Source organism: Tachyglossus aculeatus, chromosome X5 (genome assembly GCF_015852505.1).
Source record: "Tachyglossus aculeatus isolate mTacAcu1 chromosome X5, mTacAcu1.pri, whole genome shotgun sequence".
NCBI classification, from domain to species: domain Eukaryota; kingdom Metazoa; phylum Chordata; class Mammalia; order Monotremata; family Tachyglossidae; genus Tachyglossus; species Tachyglossus aculeatus.
In genome coordinates, this window is record NC_052097.1 from 6,120,541 (window position 1) to 6,146,351 (window position 25,811).

A 25,811-nucleotide genomic window follows, 5' to 3' on the forward strand; every position below is an offset into this window, starting at 1 on the left:
AGTCAGAGGACGTGAGTTCTAATCCCGGCTCTGCCACTTGTCTGCTGTGTGACCTTGGGCAAACCACTTAACTTATCTGTGCCTGTTACCTCATCTGTAAAATGAGAATTAAGACTGTGAGCCCCACAAGGGGCAACTTGGTTACCTTACGTCTACCTCAGTGCTTCGAACAGTGCTTGGCACATAGTAAGCACTTAACAAATGCCATTATTATTATTATTATTATTGTTACTGTTGTTATTATTATTAAGTGACCTGGGCTTTGAAGATGGGAAGAACTTTGCTTTGTACGGGTTTTTTTTTCAATGTAAGCACTTACTCTGTGCCAAGCACCTCACTAAGCTCTGGGGTAGATTCAAGCTAATCAGGTTGGACACAGTCCATGTCCCATGAGTTCTGAAGGTGGAGAGAATGCCCAGCGGTGAAGAGGGCATGAGCAAGTTATCAGTGGTGGGAAGGATGAAAAATGAAGACTGGTTACTGAGTAGATGAGCTTTAAGAGAAACTGAGAGAGCAAGTTAGGCTGAAATTAGGGAGAAGAGAGAGAATCAGTAGGAGATAGGGACTACTTAAATGTATTAAATCCAATTGTCTGAAGTTTCTGCTTGATCTCGTCTATCTCAATCAATCAGTCCTATTTATTCAGAGCTTACCATGTGCAGAGCACTGTACTATCTTGGGAGAGTACAACACAACAATGTAACAGACACATTCCTTACCCATAATGAACTTCCAGTCTCTCTTGTCACTGACCTCTTGCCTATGTCCTTCCTCTGGCCTGCAGCACCTTCCCTCTTCATATCATACAGATGATCACTTTCCCCACCTTCAAAGCCTTACGAAAAGTACATCTCCTCCAAGAGGCCTTCCCTGACTTCACCCTCATTTCCTCCTCTCCCATTTCCTTTTGTGTTGCCTTTGCACTTGGATTTGAACCCTTTATTCACCCCTTTCCCAGCCCCACAGCACTTATGCACATATCCATAATTTACATTAATGTCTGTCTGCCACTCTAGACTGTTGTGGGAAGGAAATGTGACTACCAACTCTGTTATATTGTACTCTCCCAAGCTCTTAGTACAGTACTCTGCACCCCGTAAGCCCTCCAAAATATGATTGATTGATTGAGTAGCACTCTGTGGTGCTGCTTATCATTCATCCCCACTCTGTTCAAATACTAGTGGGATGTTGGCGTCACTCAGAAAGGGGAAACACTAGCTACGATCTCCCTCAACTCAGACCCCTTGGGCACTGGTTGGGTGGGCAAAACCAATGGATTCTTGGGAGCTGAGGTAGAAAGGGATCCTCGCTCCCTCTGATGAGCAGCAATAGTAGGGAGTAGATAGCTGACATTTTGCTCTCCTGCCTCTGCCAATCCAAAATCCAACCATTAATCAATCAAGGATATTTACTGAGAGTTTACTGTGAGCAGAGCACTGTACAGTGGAGTTGGTGTCAGACAAGATCCCTGCTCTCAAGGAATGTAAAACCATGAAACCAACAAGGTGTTGTAAGATGGAGGAAGGAGAAGAGAAACAGGAAATTGTGATCCAACAACTGCCGGCAGTTAGAGCTGGTCTCCGAACAATGTTTTTTATTCTTTTGTTTATCTTTATCATCCAGTCTTGGAGCATGAATTGTACAGAATTGCTATAGTGAAATGGTTGCAGTGGTCAAATTTTTTCTTCATATACTAAGAACCTCTTGAATTCTCATTCATGTCTCCAGATGGAATACAATTACCCATATTGGTTAAGGAGAGGCTGACTTATTCAGAAAAATGTCCTAGCCAACTTAGATTCCTCACCACGAACCACCTCTTGGGAGCTCTACAACTTTCCCCTACTGAAATAGGGCAAGTCCCCTTTGCCCCTCCCCTCATCCTTTTCTTCCCGATTCCACTGTGGTGGATTTTTCATAATGAACTAACCATTGTTGGTTGAATTTTATGCTGCATGTGGCCTTTTCAAACTGGGGAAGCCCCAGAATTGAAATCTGAGGTGTCAAAGAGCTTGCTGAATCTTTCAGAAGGGTCTTTTTGTATGGTATTTGTTAAACACTATGTGCTAGGCACCGTACTAAGCTCGGGGGTAGATAGAAACTAATCAGGATGGACACAGTCAATGATGATGATCATGGCATTTATTAAGCGCTTACTATGTGCAAAGCACTGTTCTAAGCGCTGGGGAGGTTACAAGGTGATCAGGTTACAAGGGCTCACAGTCTTAATCCCCATTTTACAGATGAGGTAACTGAGGCACAGATAAATTAAGTGACTTGCCCAAAGTCACACAGCTGACAATTGGTAGAGCTGGGATTTGAACCCATGAACTCTGACCCCAAAGCCCGGGCTCTTTCCACTGAGCCACGCTGCTTCTCCACAGTGTCCGATGTTCAATGTTTAGTGTTCAATTCAATTCAGTGTACAATGTCCCTGGGGTTCACAGTCTTAATCCCCATTTTACAGGTGAGATAACTGACTCACAGGGAAGTGAAGTGCCTTGCTCTAGGTCACACAGCATACAAGTGGTGAAGCTGGGATTAGAATCCAAGTTCTTGTGACTTCCAAGGCCTATGTTCTATCTGCAAGGTCACGCTGCTTCTCTGTGGATGGCTGGTTTATCTCATATGGGTAATTATTTTAGGGGGAAAGAAATAGGTTTAGGGATCAGAAAGGGAAAGTCCAATGAAGGAAAGTCAGACACAGTAAGGAAGGAAGCAGGAAACAGGAATTTCAGACCAGACTGTCAAGTAATGAGTGCACATTTTAGGATTAGCCATGACGAGCAGAAATTCATTGTCATATAGTACTGTTAGAAACCAGAATAGAGACGTTAATTTGAGGGAATGTCTGGGCAAAAAGAGAAAATCTCTTTGGAAATGTGGCAACCGAATTCCTCTTGTTTTTCCTTGCCAAGAGCACCTCTTGTGTTATGGGTAATGAGGAATCCACTGAAGGGTTTGGGCTGGGGCTGGATTCCACAGAAACAACTCTTTCATGTCCAACGGAGGCTCCTCCAAACTACTGGGCAGTCACCTTGGTGTTCTTAAAATTTCTGAGAGTGAAGCTAGATGTTCTTTCCTGCTCGGTTAGCCGCTTCCTAATTCTGGTGATTCAGAGGTTGAAAGTTGCATGCTTTGAATGGTGTATCACAATAACACACGTCTCTTCTCGAAAAGGTACTTGCGGTTCGGCAACCTGGTAAAGCCCAATCCTATTTCCTTGTAGAGAGAGCTTCGTTTAGGAGCCTGAATCTCCAAGCAGAGTCCGTTAGAGGATTTAATATGGGGCGTGCGGTCAGCACTGGCAGTCTGGCCAGCAGCACGCTGAACAAGCTTGCGCTTCGACCTTTGTCAGTCCAAGCCGAGATTCTGAAGAGACTGTCCTGCTCGGAGCTGTCGCTTTATCAACCCCTCCAAGGCAGTTCGAAGGAGAAGAGCGACAAAGCTTCATGGGAGGAGAGACCCCGAGGGATGAGTAAATCGTACCATGACCTCAGTCAGGTCTCCCTCTACCCTCATCGGAAAAATGTCCTTGCCAACAGGGATTCCCCACCACGCACCATTGAGGAGTTGGTGGGAAAGCCATCGCACCAGATGGCAAGATCCGATACCGAATCCGTGGCAGGGTTCCCGAGAATCAATAAGTAAGAATCGTTACTCATTTACCCCACCTATATTTTTGTTGATTTAAGAAAGAAAAAAAAGTACATCTAGATTTTCTACATCCGTTTTCGTTTGTGACATTTTTGTTATTATTTTCCTCATTGTTTTTTTTTACATTGACTCTTCCTCCTCCTGCCTTCCTTCTCCCCCCATTTTAGTTCAAAGTCTGTTGCAAGTTTAAGTAGAAGCCTTGAAAGGAGGAAACATGAATCAGACTCATCATCCATTGAAGACACTGGTCAAGCATATGTTGTAGGTCAGCATGAACAAGCAATACCTTTTTTCTTCCCTGCCTAAACCCTGAACCAGGCTAATGTTGATTCCCCGGGAACCTCTGTGATGAGTTTGTCGCTGTCACCAATGATCTCTGTTCTTGATCAAACCGTTTATACCAGTGAGAAACCCTTTGATTAAACCACCCGGAATCTGGGCCCCAACCTGGCGTTGCAGTTGTTTAGTTCAAAGCGCACGCTCTCTTTTGCCTTCTTGCTCATCACAGCCAATAGCTAGATCCCAGAGATCTTTCCTCTGCTTTCGCCCTCTGACACACCGCCGCCTCTCTTGCATTTTCCTTCCATCTTTATTCCCCGTTCCTTTGGTGGGTCGTGGTGATTGCAGTCTTTTGGAAGAAAATAGAATGTTGGAGGCCCCTTATTTTCAGCTTGAATTCACTCTAGGGGACTAAAAGAGGCATCTTTATACTACCTGCTTATGTGAGCCTCTAGAATAGAAATGCTGTGACATCAAAATCTCCAAAAAAACTTTCTACCCTCACTATAAATTGCTTCTATATGTGTTTCAGTTAACTACTCCAAGTGAAACTTCTATGTTTTATATGTTTATATGTTTTACCATTTTCTTTTAGAGACATTGTAAGTTTGAGAAAGCTAGACCCTCCGTTAAAATTGTATACTTAGGAAACTAGGACCACTGTAATTTTAGCTAAATATTTTAATGCCTCCTGCTTTTCCCAGCAAAGTGGTGGTTCTTTCTTGGGTCTAAAACTTCTCAAATTTTTTTTCCTTCTAAATATACCTTTTAAAATAAATGCTAAGATTCAGGTTTAACAGTAGAGCAGGCAGTGGGGAAATGACAGGAGGGAATATGAGCCTCGTAAGATAACAAATGGCAGACTCTACTCCTGAGAAAAACAGATCAGCTTCAGAGTCTAGTAAGCCATAAATCACACCTGCTATTTACTCCCCCTACTCCAGGTCTAGAAATAAGTCTCTGTGGCCTTTTTCTTTAAAATATTTGTTTATTGGAGATCAGCTAACTTATTAAGTGTCTTCTCAGTGCTAAGCACAGTACTAAGTGCTTGGGAGAGTATGACGGTAGAAGGACCCAAATTTCCTGCCCTCAAGAAGTTTGCAATCTAATGAGAAAGGGCATAGCAACAACTTTTCAAAGTCCAAATCTTTAGTACCATAGTGTGGTTCATAAAGACTACGGGAAAGCAGTATTCACTTTCTTTAAAAAAAAAACCTTTGCCTAATATGGATTTGACTTTGCCTTTTTGAGTGTGTTCACAATCATCGTCTGTTAAAAGATGCCACTACCACCAACGTGCAATAGATTTAAAAAATTTAAAGGTACAATTTTCATCTATTATCAAACCATATGGAAAATTTTTTCCGTGAAGTTTCGTTATTTGGACACACTGACTCTATCTTTCAAGAGACTAGGATATGTTCGGACATGGCAATAATCTTTTAAATTTAGTACTATTTTTGTCAGGTGGAAAAAGGTAACTTTAGTTTCCAGAGGTGGGTTCATTCTGCACATCTCACAAACAAGACTCAAATTTTGCAGAGACTTTCATTTTACCCCCAGAGAAGAACACCATTTTCCATAAGCACCTCATTTTTATTTTGGTAAATTTAACGTGTCTGAAGAGCATTGGTTCTTGATCAGATGTTAATGGAAACAACTTTCTTAATGTACTAATAATAAATAATAAACTAAGTTCAATATGAATGTGAAAAATATTAGTATTTGCAATTATTAATGTCTGGAATACTGTTTTGAAAATGGTTTTTGAGAAAAAGACCTCTTCCTGTTGTTAATCCTTAATATGTCTTTAAATGGATAACATTTGAAATGAAGTCACTAAAGGTTTGATTTGTGCCACAGGAATTAGCATGCATAGTCCTGGAAGCGCTGCATCCAGATCACCTTTGAAAGAAAATGGTAAGGTTGTGAATACATTATCTGTTTTATTAAAATGGAATTAATTCTCAAGGGTGTTTTGTTCTCCCTCACTTGCTCTTTTTGATCTACCACGAGGAGCTAAATTAGTTTTTTTAAATGTAAAATGCACAAGTAATACAGTATTATTTCACTTTTTGGAGATTCATGGAGGTGTGCTGTGCTTCAAAAACCTTTTTTCAAAAAAGACAATTACTTGGCATTATAAATAAGTCATTGTCCTTAAATTAACGTAAGGAATTTGAAGGAGCCAGTTCTGGATAATTTTATGGATTTTTTGTATTTTTTTTCCTCGTTTTTTGAATTCAAGCTTTTCCCCTGTCCATTGCTTTTTTTTGTCTTTTTGTGAGAGTTCTGAGTCTCAGACTCGGGCAGATAAAAAGTATTCCTGAAGACATAATTTTATTTTTGTTTCATGAAAATGTCTACATATGCATGCCTTGATGGCTATCAGGACTTTAGATCCATCTGCCTCTAAATCAGACCTAAATTGCCATTTCCGATTGTGGTAAGAATCCCTTAAAAGTGACAAGTAGAATGATTTATTATCTGTTTAAAAGCTAAACTTAAAAGTTGACACATGCCCTTCGGCGGAAGCGTTCCCTTTGTCTTCTTCTCAAATAATGACTTTCCCTCAGATGTGCTGCAGAAAAGATGGAGTATCGTGTCTTCACCAGAAAGGGAGATTACCTTGGTGAAATTAAAAAAAGATCCAAAATATGGTTTAGGTAAGTCCTTCTATCAATTCAGGATAGTTGATAGTTGGGGGAAAAGCACTGATGAACCTACTTGGTCTTAGGCACTGAGGAAAAACAGTGGATGGAGTCACCAAGCTAGCTCTCTCAGCAAGTTAGATTAGGCTGGGAAGCTACAGTAGAGGAATAGTTCCAGAGATTTCTGCTTAGGAAAGCAATACTGAGGTGAAACCTTGAAACCAGGAAAACAGAAAGTAGTGAGGGGGTTTTGTTCATTTTTTTAGGGTATTTGTTAAGCGCTGTGTGTCAAAAACTGTTCTAAGCACTGGGGTAGGTACAAGTTAATTGGGTCATACACAGTCCCTTGCCCCGTTTGGGGCTCACAGTCTAAGTAGGAGGGATAACAGATATTTAATCCCCATTTTGCATTTGAGGGAACTGAGGCACAGAGAAGGTAAGTGACTTGCTCAAGATCACAGAGCAAGTTGGCAGAGTTGTATTTAGAACACACATCCTTTGACTCCCAAGCCCATGCTCTTCCCACTAGGTCATGTTGCTTTTCCAGCCCATGCCAATGATTTGAGAGGGATCTTTCTGCCTGTGAGTTGCATGAGGCTTTAAAGATGTTTCATCCGTTCCTTTCACTCCTTGAAAAGAGAATTGAGCCAACCAGTTTATTGTATTGTTGGAAATAGAAAAGATTTTCATAAACACTAACTTTGTAGTCCAGTTTTATTGTAATTCATCGTATGTATTGGGGGCCCTATATGATACTCCGTGTTTCCACCTGTAGTCAATTTTAGAAAGTGACTTGGTTTTCCACAGATACTGCAGTTTTTCCACAGCTATGAAAAAAAACCTAGACAAATTGGCGAATTGAGTGCTTTCTCTGTACTACATGCCTGGGAGTTAGTAGTTATGATCCTTGCCCCCAAGTAGCTTGCAATATAGGAGTAGAAGCAGACACTAAAGTTGGTTTCAGACAGAAGCCACAGGACCTATATACATCTTTTTAAATTATATGTTATAAATTAATGATGTATATTAATGTCTGTCTCCCCCTTTGGACTGTAAGCTTGTTGTGGGTAGGGAAAGTGTCTGCCAAATCTGTGGTGTTGTACTCTCCCGAGAGCTTAGTACAGCAATCTATACATAGTAAGCGCTCAATAAATAGCATTGATTGACTGATTCATAGGAGGTAGTAATATATGAGACATATATTAGTGCTTCGAGGTATTGTGAATACTTCAAGTGTTTAGGTGGCACAAATAGGTTGATGTCTGAGTTGGGAGATGTAAACCAGGAGATTGTATTTTCTTTCAAGTTTAAGTAATAAAAATCGTGTGTTTCGAGTAGCGAAGTATTCCCACTGGGAGTACTGCAAGTCTTTGGATCAGAACTCATTAACACCTCTATTTTGTTTCATAGGATTTCAGATCCTCGGTGGGGAAAAGACAGGAAAACTGGATCTGGGGGTGTTTATCAGCTCAATAACTCCTGGAGGGCCGGCTGACTTGGGTGGCTGTTTAAGACCAGGTATTTTATTAGGTGATAATTACCAAATAATTCTCAAGAGACCCAATTAACAAAAAATCAGCACTGTTTTGTGTTTTTGTCATAATTGCATCGAGTGTGGATCAAACTAAGGAATCCAGTTGGGTCAACCTCTTCATGTTATCATTATTTTAAATATTAATAATGTTACTAATTGCAGTATTATTTTTAATGCTTTCTATGTGTGTAGCAGTGTACTAAGTGCCAGAGTAGATCAGAGACAGTCTCCAGCTACATGGGGCTCACAATCTAAGCGGGAGATAGAAAGGAAGGGGAGAAAATTGAATGCCAAGGGCAACACTGGAATGTATTTAAGGTGTCACAGATTCTGGTGGCATAAATTCAGAGTTGATGACAGCTAAATAAATCTTTTTATACAGGAGACCGTTTGATATCTGTGAACAGTGTGAGCCTGGAGGGTGTCAGCCACCTAGCAGCAATAGAAATTTTGCAGAATGCTCCTGAAGATGTGACCCTTGTCATCTCCCAGCCAAGAGACAGGATCTCCAAAGGTATTTTCATGAATGTTCAACTTTGTGCCTTCATTATTTGGGAAGCAGTTAGCCTAGTGGAAAGAGCACAGGCCTGGGCTTCAGAGGACCTGAGTTTTAATGCCGACTCCGCCACTTGTCAGCTGTGTGACATTGGGCAAATCATTTAACTTCTCTGTGCTTCAGTTTCCTTGTCTGGAAAATGGGGATGAAGACTGTGAGCCCCATGTGGGACATGGACTGGGTCCAACCTGACTAGCTTGTGTCTACCCCTGCACTTAGAACAGTGCCTGGCACATAGTAAGCGCTTAACAATACCATAAAAAAGGAAAAAAAATGATAATTGTGGTATTTAAGCACTTACTATGTGCCAGGTACTGTTCTAAGCGCTGGGGTAGATACAAGCTAGTCAGGTTGGACCCAGTCCATGTCCCACATGGGGCTCAAAGACTCAATCCCCAATTTACCGATGAGGTAACTGAGGCCCAGAGAAGTGAAATGACTTGCCCAAGACCACACAGCAGACAAGTGGCAGAGCCAGGATTAGAACCCATGGCCTTCTGACTCCCAGACCTGTGCTCTATCCAATACGCCACAGTCGTTTTGTAAGTGTGGAGTCAAACATCTCATTCTCATTTGCGGCATGTTGGCTTTCAGCATCTTCTCCCCCCGCTCACCTTGCCAACGGATCCAAAAGCTTCCCAAAGAGGCTCTCCTCCATGCAGAACAATGATCCAGAGTCCTCTTCAGAAGAACAGCATCGACCACCCAATCCCCTCCAGAAGCCCCTCTTGGGGACTTCTGGACTGGTAACGGGCAAGAGGGAGGGAAGTCTGAGCTCCCAGGATTCCAGGACTGAGAGTGCCAGCCTGGCTCAGAGCCAAGCCAATGGCTTCTTTACAAGCCATGTGGGGGACAGAGGCCTGGCGGAAGTTCCTCACGGCAGCCCCTCGCCCTCCATCATTTCCAAAGCCAGTGAGAAGAAATGGACCTCTACCGACTGTAGCCGAGGCAAAGCTAAAAGGGCAGGCCTTGCCGAAGCGATGGATTCCTCGGACCGAGGGGACTCAGACATGGACGAGGCAACGTACTCCAGCAGCCAGGAGCATCGAGCCACCAAAAAGGCAGGGGCAACTGTTGTATTTTTCCATTGGAAAGCTCCATTGAGCCGAGAGGCCTCCCTAAAGTCTGTGCTCGGCATTTGAAAGAGCATTATCCCGTGCTAACTTCTAATAGTAACCACTTCTGCATTTGGTGCAGATTTGCTGAGAAGTAGAGCGTTTCCAGTGCTAACTTCCTGGCTACTTCATTCATTCAATCATATTTATTGAGCGCTTAGTGGGTGCAGAGAATTTTACAAAGAGCTTAATAATAATAATATGCGGCATATTAATTGGAGTGGAACTGAAAAGATGAGGCGTATCAAGAGAATAGAATCGTCAGGTTGTCTCCCGCTCATTCATTTTCACTTTGAGTCAGCTGGGGAATTTCCAAACATTTGAAATATCTATCTAGTCATGAGCTGCTCTCATTCAGTGGGTAATTACCCTTTAAAGTAGTTTGTTCCCCATCTGGACTTTTTAACCTACTTTTAAATGTGGAGCTGTGTAAAATCAGAAAGAAAATGCTTTGCCGTCCCAATATGTAGTCACTTCTGGAGTATTGTCAGATTGCGAAAGGAATTCCAAAGCTGCCTAATTTGGCAGGGGTACTGAGCATTATTCTCAGCTGGACCAAAGTAAGCACACACTCACTGACTTTATTTGCACAGGTCCAGGCTTGGTTTTTGAAATGAATTTTCTTGTGGAAAATTCCCTTTTTTGACCTAAAGCTGCCTGAGGCAAATTTATCCTTAAGTTCAGAGCTAGCCTTATGAACAAGGATTGCCTCAGACAGGCATGACTGTAGGGTCATTGGTAACCTTAATGTCAGCATATCTTTTTTTATCATTTTTTATGGTATTGGTTAAGCTCTTACTGTGTGCCAGGCACTCTACTAAATGCTGGGGTAGACACAAGCTAGTCAGTTTGGACACAGTCCATGTCCCACATGGGGTTTACAGTCTTAATCCTAATTTTACAGATGAGGGAACTGAGGCCTGGAGAAGTGAAGTGACTTGCTCAAGGCCCCACAGCAGACAACTGGCAGAGCCGGGGTTAGGACCCAAATCCTTCTGACATCCAGGCCTGTGCTCTAGCCATTAGGCCACACTGCTTCTCTACAGAAAGCAGATTGAACTTTTCCATTCCCTCTACTCTGCTACCACCCTAGGTCATTCTACCCCACAATCCCTGCCCTCTCACCGAGTCCAGCCAGAACCACCAGGATATCTCAGGGGCTTATTCCCACGAGGCCCATCAGGAGGTACAAGGATCTAATCTTCAAAGGAGGAAACACTGCCTGTACAGCCTCATTTTAATCCCCCTCTGAGTCTGATCGTGATCAAAGTCCTAGAAGCAAATCCCTTTATGGTTAGCTGGTTTACAAGGCAGAGTCAAGCCACGAAGCATCATGTGGATTCCACTAAGCTTTTCTGACTTAAAATGAATGTGACCTGGGCAGATTTGTTCCTTGTGTCATGGTCACTCACATATATATGTTTCTCAGTTGTAAATATCTTTACGGTTGTCATTCCCCTTTAGAGTTCTTGCAGTCAGGGAGCATGTCACTTCTATATTTTGTTCTTCACAAGAACCTAGTGCAGCATATGGCACCAAGTGTGAAGTCAGGAAATAGTACTACTGTTGCTTACTGTGGACTTAGAAACATCAAGTTTCTACCAGCCTGTCTATACTCTGAAGAGGTCAAGATAATTACCAAACCCATTCCCTGCCCATAAGGGGCTCATAGTTTAAGGGGAAGGTGTGAGCCCATTGTTGGGTAGGGACTGTCTCTATCTGTTGCCAACTTGTTCTTCCCAAGCGCTTAGTACAGTGCTCTGCACACAGTAAGTACTCAATAAATACGATTGAATGAATGAACAGGTTTTTAAACCCCATTTTCCAGATGAGGAAACTGAGTCCCAGAGAGGCTACGTGACTTGCCTGTGGTCACACAGCAGACCAAGCTGGGATTAGAACCGAGGTCTCCCACCCATGTCTCCCACTTCTCAGTCCTCTGCTCTTCCTTCTAGGCAAAACTTCCTCCCCCTTCTGGAAGTTTTTAAACAGTGAGCTTGATTTGTGAGACTCAGTGACAACCAACTCCCTCAGAAGAGAGGCAACAGAGGTGAGAAGTGAAAAGTGGAGCTGATGGGTTGGACATCAAGATCCCGATACCAACGTCCATAATGCATGCAGGAGTGCTTTTGTCTAGTTAGACGTTAATACGTGTTCAAGCAGCCCTGCACATTTTGAATTCTAGAGACACAAAATTTGATTAATGGAAGCGCATTATTACCATGCAGCTGATCAGTTGAGATACTGTTGAATGGTATACAAACATTAACTCTCTACATTTTTATAATCAAGAAGATACATAATTTATCCAGGTAAAGAGAGAGGCCAAGGAAGTTTCCAGTCTCGGAATTTAAGAGGTTCTAGGTCCAAATCTACAGCCACAAATTACAAATACTCTCTGAACCCTCCTCCCTCTCCTTCCACCCTCCTATGCTTTCTCCTCCTACAAACACCCAGTGGGTCTCTATTAACAGATGATTGAACTGGGCTCTAACAAGGAACCCCTGTCTTCTTTTTTCTTTGTGAAGGACTCTGCCTCATTGAATGCTGCCAACAAAATGATTTATAAAAAGTTTTCTGCAACACCTCTTAAACCTGGAGATGTCTTTGAGGTCGAACTGGCTAAAAAAGATAACAGCTTGGGAATAAGTGTCACGGTACTGTTTGACAAGGTTTTCGGATGTTTTCTCTTCTTTTCCACTTTTAGCAACCCTGTTAATACTGACCTAAATGGAAACCACTTAAGGAAATATGCTTTTTAAAGACTTTCCTCCTTAGTTTTAACCTGGGAGATAATTTAGAAGCCAAAAAAATTTCAGTTTATTTTCCATTAGCAATTATTTCCCCCTTTGCCCAAGTATTTTCTTTCCGAGTTGTAAATTAGCATTGTATTGCCTACTTATGTGAAAACCACACAAATGGTTTCTTATAATGTTTCATTTATATTTGTGTTTTGGCAGAAGCAGGGAATAAACAGAATGGGTTGTTCCCTGTGTCATCAATAGGCAGTGTCTAGTTTATATGCTGTGAAGGTGTGTGTTTAAAGTCTTCATTTAACACATATGTCCATAATTTTCCCATAGGAAAAATTCAATATAATACAGATATAATGAGATTTTAAGATTGGAAGGAATTTCTTACCAAAATTCAATTCTAACTTTGTTCAGATTTATGTCTTTACTACTTTAATGTTCTGTTTTAGACCTCTACCTGTCAAGAAACTTATGTTTCTAGTTCTCATTTTGTTTTTCTGTAGTTATTAACACAAGTAATTTAACCTTTACAAGTTAGTCTCAATTGATACTTTCAAATACAATTGTATCAAAAGCTCCTAAAAGCAATTTGGAAACACAGTATTGGTGAGCAGATATTAATGCCTTTTGATTAAAAGAGGGAAGACTCTCATAAAGATAGTTGGCATTATTTGCACCCTCGCTGTTAATTTAATCACATATGGAGTAAAAAAACAAAAATAAATTTTAGCAAAAGTACATTCATGCTGGCTTTTAGAAACCTTCCAGCATATTGAAACCATTACCCAATTGTCCCCTCCAGTTTCATGTTCTCCCTCAGGGATATCCTGTTGGAGGTCAGACAGAAGGGAAATTAGGTCATGAGAGAGATTTCACTCAAATCAAGAATAATTTTACACCAGGCCTTCAGAAATCAAAGAAGAAACTCTTAAATTTACGAGACTTGCTTTTAGGCCAATTTTAGGAGAAGATTAAGCGAAGGTGATGGAGAAGGATACACCCAGATCTAGATGGAGTTTCATGTTCTTGCTAAACCTCACATCAAGGGCAACTCATCTTGCAGTGATCATTCATTCTGAATCCATGTGAATGTGTAGTCAGTCATATTTTTGAGCACTTACTGTGCTCTTGGGAGATTACAATATAACAATGTAACTAACATATTCCCTTCCTACAATGCTCTTACAGACTAGAGGAGAAACTATTACTTCTCAAACCATGGTGCACCGTATCCAAACAGGCAGGTGTTGTCGGATGTAGGATCCCTAATTTTCTAACACCGTTCTGCCACAGTGCAGACTAACTATAAGCATTTTGGCGAATTGAGTGGACTGTGAAAGAGTCATAGGCTTTCCTAATTTTACATTGATATATTTTATTCTCTAGCTAGTAATGCATATGTTTACATACACACACATTTCTCTATACATATAAATACATTTTAAAGATCCTTTTTTCAAGCACTCGCTATGTGCCCGGCACTGTACTAAGCATTGGGGGAGATATAAACTGATCAGATTGGATAAAGTCTATGTCCTACATAGGGTTCACAGTCTTAATCCCCATTTTACAGATGATGTAACTGAGGCCCAGAGAAGTGAAGTGATTTGACCAAAGTCATACATCAAAGAAGTGGAAGAGCTGGGATTTAGAACCCAGGTCCTTCGGACTCTCTGACCTGTGCTCTGTCCGCTAAGCCATTCTGCTTCTCTCATTTCAACATACGTGCTAAGTCCTGTACTTTTTAGCTTCCAAGCTTGAGCAAAGAATTTGTCCTAGAGCAAATTTGCTTTATGGAGTAGTAGCTGATGATTTTCAAGGATCTGGAAGGATTGTGTATTCTGACTTCAAGCTGCCACTTCTGCTGATGGCTAGAGCGCTGTCTAGAGACAGAAAGACTTGAAAATGGACTTTGCTGCTTTCAAAACCAAATGGGTTGTTATACTTACCTCTCCTCTTTTAGGGTGGCGTAAATACCAGTGTCAGACATGGTGGCATTTATGTGAAGGCCATTATTCCCAAGGGGGCAGCAGAGTCTGATGGTAGAATTCACAAAGGTATGTAATGTTTTTCATACTCCTGAAAGAGTTCTTAGGCTCGAATGTAATTAAGGAAACCAGAAAAGTTGGTACAGACTTTTCAGTAGGTTATGTAGAAGAAGGAAGCAAGAGATTAAAGTGGTGGAATATGGGGTTAGAAAACTGCCTTGGGCCTTTTGGGGAACAAGTTAGCCAATGGGTTTTGTTCCTTTCATAGAGCAAATTGCTCTGACTCATGTCTCTGGGGAGGAAAAGCAGGGCTTTGTGTCCACAGCTACCTCCTTGTTTCACATTTGCCACCTCTCAGGTGGAAATTTCCTCCAGACCTTCTGACTGTTTTTTTTATTTCAAGTCCATCTTTTCATGGAAATTAAAACGCTGTAGGTAGTTTGGGATTTGAAGAGGCAGTTATCATTTGCTCTGAACCTAATGATAAAAAACCTTCTTTAGATTTAAAGTCAATTAAGAACATGTTACAAAATAAGCTGCAGTGTCTCCATTGGGGCAGAGTTTGCTTGGAAGAATTCTTTTCTGTCAATAAAGAAAAAAGGGCAACAAACGTTCAGGTAGCTATAATATTTTTACATAATTCTTCCCTTCACCCCCAATCGTCAGGAGACCGAGTCCTTTCTGTCAATGGGGTCAGTCTGGAAGGCGCCACTCATAAACAAGCCGTGGAGATGCTAAGGAACACAGGGCAGGTAATCCATTTGTTTTTTAACTTTTCATGCTACCACAAAGCCAGTAGAGATAGGAGATAGAACGACCAATGAGGTGGCAGGATTTGAAGGGAGCCTGTCAAGGCTCTCTCATCTATGATTCTACACTTCTTACTTACAGCTGAACACCAACTATTAGGGTTATTATGGTATTGGTTAAGCCCTTCTAGGTGTCAAGCACTGCTCTAAGTGCTGGGGTAGGTGCAAGTTAATCAGGTGAGATGCAATCCCTGTCCCTCATGGGGCTCACAGCCCAAGAGGGAGGGAGAGTAGGTATTGAATCCCCAAAACTGACACACAGAGAAGTGACTTGGCCAAAGTCACACAGTAGGCAAGTGGCAGAGCCAGGATTAGAACCCAAGTGCTCTGACTCAGGGGCCCATGCTCGTTCCACTAGGCCATACTACTTCTACATCTGTGACATTATAGATATGTGTAAGCCTAAAATGGAAATGTCCACTCTTTGCTGAGCTTCGAGAGGTGAAATTTAGGAACACGCTTGTTCATTCATTCATTCAATCATATTTATTGAGCGCTTACTGTGTGCAGAGCACTGTACTAAGCGCTTGGGTAGTACAAGTTCGCAACATATAGTGGTGGTCCCTGCCCAACAACGGGCTCACAGTCTAGAAGGGGGAGACAGACAACAAAACAGAACATGTAGACAGGTGTCAAAATCGTCAGAATAAATAAAATTATGGCTATATGCACATCATTAACAAAATAAATAGAATAGAAATATGTACAAGTAAAATAAATAGAGTAATAAATTTGTACAAATATATATAAAGGTGCTGTGGGGAGGGGAAGGAGGTAGGGCGGGGGGGATGGGGAGGAGGAGAGGAAAAAGGGGGCTCAGTCTTGGAAGGCCTCCTGGAGGAGGTGAGCTCTGTTGTACTTTGCATCCCAGCCCAAGCAATGAACTTCAGTCAGGAGCTAAAATGATCAGTAAAGCTGATCATTTCAAAAACCACCCCCAAGTTTCCCTTAGTTTAGTGGTTGGGCAGAGGTTTGTAGAGAAGTGGGTAAATCAGTTTTCCCCATTCAACTTGTGGATTTCCAGAAATATAAAGAAACCTGGTGAATTTATGGCACTGTGTTTTGTAGATCCATATAAAAAGCTGGGAGATTAGTTGATGTCTCCTTTTGGCAAATAAAGAGGCTAGTCAATCTATCAATAATATTTACTGAGCGCTTATTATGTACAGGCTACTGTACATAATAAGAATAAGCAGACATGTTCCCTGCCCATAATGAGCTTACAGTCTAGAGGCTAAGGCAAAGAAAGTGGGGGAGGAGAGAGACAGACAGACAAAGAGGGAGAAAAAGATTAATTGAGCCACAACCCAGTGTTAATAATAATAATAATAAAGTTGGTATTTGTTAAGCACTTACTGTGTGCCAAGCACTGTTCTAAGTGCTGGGGTAGGTACAAGGTAATTAGGTTGTCCCACATGGGGCTTACAGTCTTAATCCCCATTTTACAGATGAGGTAACAGAGGCACAGAGAAGTTAAGTGACTTGCCCAAAGTCACACAGCTGGCAAGTGGCGGAGCTGGAATTAGAACCCATGACCTCTGACTCCCAGTGTATTATCTGCAGACCAACCACTGAGTATTGTCCTCTATGTGGCGATTCCTTGTCCCCTTTACCATGTAGTAAGGAAATCATTCATCGCAAGTGGCTTCAATGCTCAGTTGCCTTCTGTAATACTGAAAAATATGGTTTTTTGCGACTCATCCTAATTAAACTGACGTCATTATATTTCTGTAGGTGGTTCAACTGATACTAGAAAAGGGGCAGCTTCCAGTGGCCAGAGTACATGCTCCTGTTACCCCACAATGCACTCCCCCAAGTCAGGCTGGCCAGAACCAACCCCCAGATAAACCTGCAAATAAATCTGCTAACAGTGCAGACTACAGTTTTGTTACTGAAGGTCAGTCCTTTAAGAATTGCTCCATGATCTCACCTTCAATGATTCCAAATTCCGTTATCTTGGTTCTTTTTAGCCCATTGGATTTGTCCACCCAATGACCCTCCTTTTTTGAACCTTGGAATTCTATTCTGTTACGTTTATTAAAGATGAATTACAGGCCCTGTCCCCTTACAGAGGCAAAAAAAAGATTTGTCAGGAGGGACCCAAGTCTATATATTACTCACTGGTTTATTTTTCTAGTTGCCCCGTGGATTTTAGGGCTTAGGATGATATTTTGTTACCATGGGAAGTTTCTTGCAAGTGAATTTAGTGGCACCGAGGTGCCAAAGGTGAATTTTAATCCAGGCCCAAACTTGGCCAGGAGAGCTTTTCATAGAATCCTTCTGTTTCCTAGGCTTGTAGGATCCAAGCCCCTAGAAAACCTTGCTTATGTAATTTTTCATAATGAATTAATAGTTCATGATGCATGATCCACCCCTCTCAATTTTCTCTTTTTATTGTAATTACAGTGTTTCCTAATTTCCTTTTAACTGGTTTTCTGTTTAGTTTTTCATGCCAGTGGGAATGTTATGTTAATCCACATTAATGACTTTTACTGAGACATTAATCCAGTCCATTGAGACTGAAATATACTGCTCAAACCTGCTTTTTCATCTTCCAATTGATTCTTCTCTTCCTCTGCCCACTCCCACAGCCCCTGCAGCCTTTTCTTTCCCTCTCACCACCTCCATACTTTCCTTCTTCAATGAATCAGTCAGTCAGTAATGTTTATTGCGTACATACTCGCTGCAGAGTTAACTAAGTGAACTAAGCACTTCAGAGAATGCCGCAGAATTAGAAAATATGATTCTTTGCCCTCCTCTCACATCTTCTTCCCTAAGATTTTGTTCTCTTGCCTTTTGGTTAGAATGTCAAGGACATTTTTTATCTTGGATGCTCCCTTGAGTGTTTGTAGACATATGTTCATGCTCTCTGAACTTAGGTATGCAAATAGTTTCATTCAGGAGGAAGACCATGACATGAAATGGGAGTTATGTAAAAATGGTAGATCCGGATGAGGAAAAATTTTGTGGGCCTGCACTTTTCTCTTCAGGCTTCAGAATTGAATACCTGTATATGGGTATATATAATATCAGTGTGTGTTGTAAATTAATTCAAGGGTGCCGAAACCTTGATTTTTTTTTTTCCTCCAGAAAATACATTTGAAGTAAAATTGCTGAAAAATAGCTCCGGCCTAGGATTTAGCTTTTCCCGTGAAGATAATCTCATTCCAGGACAGATGGATGCCAGCATAGTGAGGGTGAAAAAGCTGTTTCCTGGGCAGCCGGCCGCCGAAAGTGGGAAGATTGAGGTTGGCGATGTCATCATGAGAGTGAACGGGGCTTCACTGAAAGGGCTCTCCCAACAGGTAATAAATATTTATTTATTTATTTATTTTGTACATAGTTATTCTATTTATTTTAATTTGTTAATATGTTTTGTTTTGTTGTCTGTCTCCCCTTCTAGACTGTGAGCCCGCTGTTGGGTAGGAACCATCTCTATATGTTGCCAACTTGTACTTCCCAAGCGCTTAGTACAGTGCTCTGCACACAGTAAGCGCTCAATAAAAATGAATGAATGAATGAAAGGTGAGCTGCCCCTGGGAGGGCAGACCAGGAAGCTCTGGTCTTTGGGGACAATAAACCCATCGACTGAATGGAGTCATAATTCTTTGTCACTGTTGCCTCTAGGATGTCATATCGGCCCTGAGGGGAACGTCTCCAGAAGTATCTCTGCTCATCTGCAGACCTGCACATGGGACACTGCCTGAAATCGATCCCTCTCTTTTGGTAAGCTCCATGGGGTGGAGTGGAAATCCATTTACTGGGAGAGACCTCTGAGGAATGCTGGGAGGTAGGCAAGGAGATAGTCCTGGGATTCCTTTCCCAGTAACAAATGTGCCAGGATGGCTTTGGAGTGCTCGTGTTAGGGGTAGGGAACGTGTCTGCTTATTGTTATATTGTACTCTCCCAAGCCCTTAGTGCAGTACTCTGCACACAGTAAACACTAAGTAAATATGATTGAATGAATGAATGAGTAATAATGACAATAATATTCGTGGTATTTGTTAAACACTTACTATGTGCCAGGCACTGTACTAAGCATTGGGGTGGATACAAATAAATTATTTTGGACGCAGTCCCTGTCCCATGTGGGGCTCACAGTCTCAAGCCCCATTTTATAGATGAGGGAACTGAGGCACAGAGAAATGCAGTGACTTGCTCTAGGTCATACAGCAGACAAGCAGTAGAGATGGGATAAGAACCCATCACCTTCTGACTCCCAGGCCAGTGCTCTATCCATTATGCCATCCTTCTTTGATAGTTTTTTTTTGTTGGTTTTTTTTATGGTATTTGTTAAGCACTATGTACCAGGCACTGTACTATGCTACTTTAATGACTTCAGCAGTCACTAGGTACTCAGTCCAACCTGATTTCTGATTGCTTAGCATTTATAAATCCAAAGGAATTTACAAGTTATAGAAGGGATGTGGCAGTTTGGAGGTTGGTGTTCCCCTAAGGGGAGAACCACTAGACAGATCCAATAGCTCATTGCTACTTTGAAGTAGTAGTGTTACGGGGAGATCCCATTCTAATAAGTTAACTTTTCAAAAATGAATGACCTTGATTCTGCCTTATTTTGAATGAGATTAAATCCAATTTTATGGAATTACGGCAAGCAGAAGTCTGCCTGTACCTGGAAATCAATACTGTTCACCTCAATAACCACTTTTCCCTAAAAGCCTCTTGTTTGTGTACATGCCCGCTTTTCAAAGTAGTCAGTTTGAGTTTGTAAAAGCTGAGAAAGAGACTTCGTACAGTGCCTGATTTTTCATTTTTGTCCCCTAACCCAATGATGACTTCAGGTTTTAACTGATTATGTGTGGAAGTGTGTCTACCCAATTCTCTTATGTTGTAGTTTCGCAAGTGCTTAGGACAGTGCTCTGCATAGTTAGTGCCGTTGATTGAGTGAAATTTTAAGCAGACAGATTCAGCAGATGTCTAGAATTTACATCTATTCCATCCAGTTCAATTATTTTGAATGAGGTTTCTTGATAATGTGGGCAGGGACAGTGTCTTCTACCCCAGTTGTACCCTCCCAAGGGTTTAGAACAGTGCTCTCTACATACAGTAGACAGTCCATTAATACCATTGATTTGTTGGTTGAGATCTTAGTAGCAGCATATACCTGTGCCCAGCTTTGGGTGGGGAGGGATTGGTTGGTTCGTGTAATGTTTTGCATAATGATCTTGCGCAAAGTTCTTTTTAAAACAATCTGTCAGTGGTATTTATTGAGCACTGCCTGTGTGCAGAGAGCACTTTACAAAGTGTTTGAGAAAGAAAAGTGGAACAGAATAGGCAATTACATTCCCTGCCCACAAAGAGCTTACAGTCTAGAGGGCGAGACAGATAGTAAAGTAAATTATTGATATGTACATACGTGCCGTTGGGGCAAGGGTTGGGTGAATATCAGAGTGCTTAAAGAGGACAGATTCAAATGCGTAAGTGATGCAGGAGGGAGGGGGGCAGTGTAAATGGGGGATTAATTGGGAAGGCCTCTTGGAGGAAATATGATTTAAATAAGGCTTTGAGAGGGGAGAGAGTGGTGGTCTGTCGGATATAAATGGGGAGGAGGTTCCAGATCAGAGGAGGACATGGACAAGCAGTCCATGTTGGCGGTGAGATAGACAAGATTGAGGCAGAGTAAGTAAGTTGGTGATAGGGAAGTCAAGTGTGAGGGCTGGGTTGTAGTAAGTAATCAGCAAAGTAGGAGGGGGTGAGCAGATAGAGTGCTTTAAAACCAATAGTAAGGAGTTTCTGTTTAATGCGGTGGTGGATGGGCGACCACTGGAGGTTCTAGAGGAGTGGACCAACGTGGACTAAGCATTTTTTTAGGAAATGATCTGCGCAGTGGAGTGGGTAGAGAGACAGGAGGCAGGGAGGTTGGTGAGGAGGCTAATGTAGTAGTCAAGGTGGATTATGCTAAGTGCTTAGATCAGCACAGTAGATGTTTGGATGGAAAGGCATGGGTGTTTTTTCTGTGATGTGGAGGTAGAACCAACAGGATTTGAGACCGATTGAGTTATGTGGGTCGATTGAGAGAGGAGAGTTGGATAATACGAAGCTTACAGACTTGTGAGACGCGATACTTGTGCTGACTGTGCTGATGGGAAAGACAGAGGGAGGACAGGGTTTGGGTGGGAAGGTGAGTTCAATTTGGGACATGTTAAATTTGAGGTGTCGGCAGAACATCCAGTAGAGTTGTCCCGAAGGCAGGAGGAAATCCGAGACTTCAGAGAGGGAGAGAGATCAGGGCCGGAGAGGTAGATTGTAAACTTGCAGATACTTCCCCTTGGCCGAAGTGCTAACTCCGTGAAAACATGTCTTGCAGACCCCTCTCCACTCCCCACTTCACATCTTCCCAGACTGCAGCAGAGAAACCAGCCACCCATCACATAGGGAGTTCGACTCCAGCTCGGATGAAAATGATACCACCGACAAGGGCAAGAAACGACTCAAGTCTCCATCTCGGAAAGACAGCTACAGCGACAGCAGCGGGAGCGGGGAGGAAGACCCAGCGGGGATGCCAATCCAGGTGGCCAATCCCAGCTGGGGCACGGCTCTCCGCCAGACCCTGGGCACCGTGGGGGTACCCACCCCAAGCCGGTATGAGTCCCAAAGCGACCAGGAAGACACCTTTCATTCCATATTCTACACTCGTCAGGAGCTCCCCAACAAGCCAGAATTCCAAGATAGGTACAGTGGATCCTGCTACAAAGCATTCCGAACGACAATGATAGGGTTGTGTGTTATGGGGGTTTTTTTTGTTTGTTTTTATGGTCTTTGTTAAGTGCTTATCATGTGCCAGGCACTATACTAAGCGCTGGGGTAGAGACAAGGTAATTAGGTTGGACACAGTCCCTGTCCCACGTGGAGCTCACAGTTTTAATCCCCATCCCTCTAGACTGTAAATTTGCTTTGGGCAGCACATGTGTCTGTTAATTCTGTTATATTGTACTCTCCCAAGCACTTGGTACAGTGCTCTGGACATACTCAGCATTCAATAAATATCATTGATTCAGTGATTGCTTGTACAGATGAGGAAACAGGCACAGAGAAGTGAAGTGACTTCCCCAAGGTCACACAGCAGACAAGTGGGGTAGCCGGGATTAGAACCCAAGTCCTTCTGACTCCCAGGCCCATGCCAAACCCATTAGACCACTCTGCTTCTCAGCATGTTTGACCTCTTGTATCACTCCTCTTGTTCTGTATGTGCTAATGAGCGTCAAGCTGCTCCCGGTAGTGAAGGTTTTTGCTTTGGTTCTGTTGCTGTAAAAACCAGAATGACTAGGAAAAAGCCTATTTCATTGTTGCTACCTGTATCTAGGAGTTGGGAGCAAAATGATGTCGTTTCACTAATAATAAAACCAAAAATGATGATATTTATTTAGTAGTTGCTATGTGCCAAGCAGTGTTCTAAGAAGCAAGGTAATCAAGTTGGACACAGTTCTTATCCCACATGGGACTCGCAGAATATGTTGAATCCTCATTTTACATATGAGGACACTGGGGCACTGTGAAGTTAAGTGACTTTTCCAAGGTCACATAACAGGCAAATGGCAGTTGGGATCAGAACCCAAGTCCTCTGACTCCCGTGCTGTTTCCTCTAGCTCACGCTGCTTCCCACTAGCCTCTTTGCGACATGAAGTAAGCTCTTAATAAGAACCACACCAAATAATAGGGCATTTGAGAATGTGCCGTCTGTTTATCTCTATGTGCAGCAATCCTCCTCCTCTTCCTCCTCCTCCTCCTCCTCCTCCTCCTCCTCTACCTCTGGGCGGAGCAGTTGGGCCCAGCTGTAAGCCTTCATCGGTGTCTACCTCATCCAGTTCAGTGGACAGCGCCCGTATCCAGCCCGTCTCTGAACTAACCGCACAAGGAGGGGTGGCAGCTCCTCAGAGCCACATGGAGAAACTAGTCGAAGAATATGAGCCGGTAAACTTTATGTTCATCTCCTCCACAGAGAGTGCATTTGGCTTTGGAGTGGGTTTTTTATTTATTCAGTTCTTTTTTTATTAGCTGGAAGAAAGGAGCACTTTCTTCCTGGAAATCTAAAAAATAGAAAAAACAGGTCATACAAAATAAAATCTCTCACTCTTACATTATTTTCCTTGATTAGTGGACTTATTCAAGGCAAATTGACTTTGTGCTTGCTCATAGACCACTTAAATGGCATTGCAGTTTCCTCTCCTTGCTTTGCAGTTTCCAAAGCAGGAAGACTAGAACATTGGAGAGGTTCAGAAATTCTCCTTATTTGGGTGAGGACTCAATTTTGAAGGAATTGGGCAGGCCCACACAGCATCCTTCATTTGTGCCAGAGTTGAAATCCTTCAGGTCACACAGATTTCACTCCCTTTACAAAATCCCTCACGTAAAATCCAGGCAACTTGGTAACCATTTTTGTGCCTCAAAACCCTCTGAAGCACTCCTCAGACTCCACCCTCCCTAGTCTTTGATCAGCATTGTGCAGTTATTCAAGGCAGCTCCCATCAAATCCCTCCTAGCCCCTGGGTGGGAAAGATTGGTCCCCTCCAGTGAATTCTCTTGGCCACCCAATTTCTGATAGGGCAGGTAGGGTGAACACTCACCTGCATTTGAATGTCTCTGCTGTTTTTTGTTCTCCCTCTCTGTTTCTGCTCTTTGAAGTTCACTCCCTCCCTGAATCACTGTTTCCTTCCTTTAGGAAGTGGAGCTCCACATTAGCCTGACGAAGTCAGAGAAAGGGAGCCTGGGCTTCACCGTGACAAAAGGCAATGAGAGTGTTGGATGCTATGTTCACGATGTCATTCAGGACCCGGCCAAAGGGGATGGGAGGCTGCAGCCTGGGGACCGACTTATCAAGGTAAAACCTGTTCTTCTCAGTGAAATGGCTGAGCATAGATTTCTTTGGGGTTTCCCACTCTAAAAATAAAAGCCCACTGGTATGGTTTTGTTCAATCAGTTGTATTTATTGAGCACCTAATGTGTGTAGAGTACTGTAGAATTAGCAGACATGATTTCTTGCCTTCGGGGTCTGGGATAGACAGACCCTAAATTATGCTAACAGAGAGGAATGAACTCTAGACTGTGACCTCTATGGACAGGAAATATGTCTGCCAACTGTACTGTATTGTTCTCTCCAGAGTGCCTAATATTGTTCTTGGTACACAGTAAGTGCCTAATAAATACCATTGATTAACAGGAGGAAGTCATAGAGTATATATGATATGCCCGGATGTGATACAGGGTAGTTGTGAGTAGCTAAGTGCCTAAGTGCCCCCTCCTTCCTCTCTTCCTCCTCCCCCTCCCCATTCCCCCTGCCTTACCTCCTTCCCCTCCCCACAGCACCTGTATATATGTTTGTACATATTTATTACTCTATTTTACTTGTACATATTTACTATTCTATTTATTTTATTTTGTTAATATATTTTGTTTTGTTGTCTGTCTCCCCCTTCTAGACTGTGAGCCTGTTGTTGGGTAGGGACCGTCTCTATATGTTGCCAACTTGTACTTCCCAAGCGCTTAGTACAGTGCTCTGCACACAGTAAGAGCTCAATAAATATGATTGAATGAATGAATAAGTGGCTTTGGAATTGGGGGATATAAAGTGGCTCCATTAGGAACTAATTGGGGAAGGCCTCCAGGAGCAGATGGGATTAGCTGTGGTCTGTCTCTTTGAACCAGTAGGAAGTATATGACATTATTTTTAATCTGAGCTAAGAAATAAAGCAAGCCTTCAGAATTTAGAGGCGTATTGAGGTTTTTAATTTTACTTAGGAGTAGAGAAATTTTCCATAACCAGTAGAGGATTATGTTAGGTACTTAAGTACTAAAAGAGGGAGGCAGTGTGGTCCAGTGGAAATCAGGACACCCAGGTTTTAGTCTCAGCTCTGCCTCTGTGTACCTAGGCAAGTCATTTAACTGGTGCGTATCCTAGTTTTCTCATCTGTAAAATGGAGATAAGCTCCCCTCCTGCTTAGATTTTGAGCCCCACATAGGACTAAGGTTGTAGTTGATCAGATTCCCATGTAGCTTTCCTAATGCTTAGCACAGAGCTTAGCACCTAGTAAGTACCTAACAAATACCACACTATTTGTTTCTGTTCTGTTTCAATCTGAACCCTTATCTCAGTTATGATTTCCCTGGAAAAGGATTTGCAAGAGGACATTGAGGCCATTACATGACTTACCATGCGGTGAATTGACATCCAAAATGGTGTTTTTAAGAGAGGAGAGATTTTCATGTAATTTTCTTGGCATCTTTGGCCTGAGAGTCCAATCCATAATGACCTTTTCCCGTCCTAACAGGTCAACGATATGGATGTCACTAACATGACTCACACAGATGCAGTGAACTTGCTCCGAGCTGCCCCGAAGGTGGTCAGATTAGTGCTCGGAAGGGTTCTGGAGTTACCTAAACTCCCAGTGTCGCCTCATTCGCTTCCCGACATCACTCTAATGGCTCATGGAGACGAGCTGGGTAATGCAAAA

General features: G+C 42.4%; 1 protein-coding gene across 6 annotated transcripts in view; it reads left to right on the forward strand.

The window, feature by feature from the left end:
- PTPN13 (protein tyrosine phosphatase non-receptor type 13) overlaps positions 1–25,811 on the forward strand; it is a 181,437-nt gene that overhangs the window by 125,613 nt on the left and 30,013 nt on the right. For 4 of the 6 annotated variants that reach the window (XM_038769156.1, XM_038769154.1, XM_038769159.1 and 1 more), the window contains 17 exons: positions 3,230–3,647; positions 3,825–3,922; positions 5,800–5,856; positions 6,513–6,602; positions 7,998–8,105; positions 8,504–8,635; positions 9,272–9,738; positions 12,321–12,464; positions 14,509–14,602; positions 15,200–15,285; positions 17,077–17,239; positions 18,433–18,647; positions 18,970–19,068; positions 21,671–22,035; positions 23,061–23,274; positions 24,023–24,181; positions 25,629–25,800. In XM_038769156.1, coding sequence (XP_038625084.1) covers positions 3,230–3,647; positions 3,825–3,922; positions 5,800–5,856; positions 6,513–6,602; positions 7,998–8,105; positions 8,504–8,635; positions 9,272–9,738; positions 12,321–12,464; positions 14,509–14,602; positions 15,200–15,285; positions 17,077–17,239; positions 18,433–18,647; positions 18,970–19,068; positions 21,671–22,035; positions 23,061–23,274; positions 24,023–24,181; positions 25,629–25,800 — 3,081 coding nt within the window. The remainder of the gene's footprint in view (positions 1–3,229; positions 3,648–3,824; positions 3,923–5,799; positions 5,857–6,512; positions 6,603–7,997; positions 8,106–8,503; positions 8,636–9,271; positions 9,739–12,320; positions 12,465–14,508; positions 14,603–15,199; positions 15,286–17,076; positions 17,240–18,432; positions 18,648–18,969; positions 19,069–21,670; positions 22,036–23,060; positions 23,275–24,022; positions 24,182–25,628; positions 25,801–25,811) is intronic. The other 2 variants (XM_038769158.1, XM_038769157.1) reach the window with 2 other exon arrangements.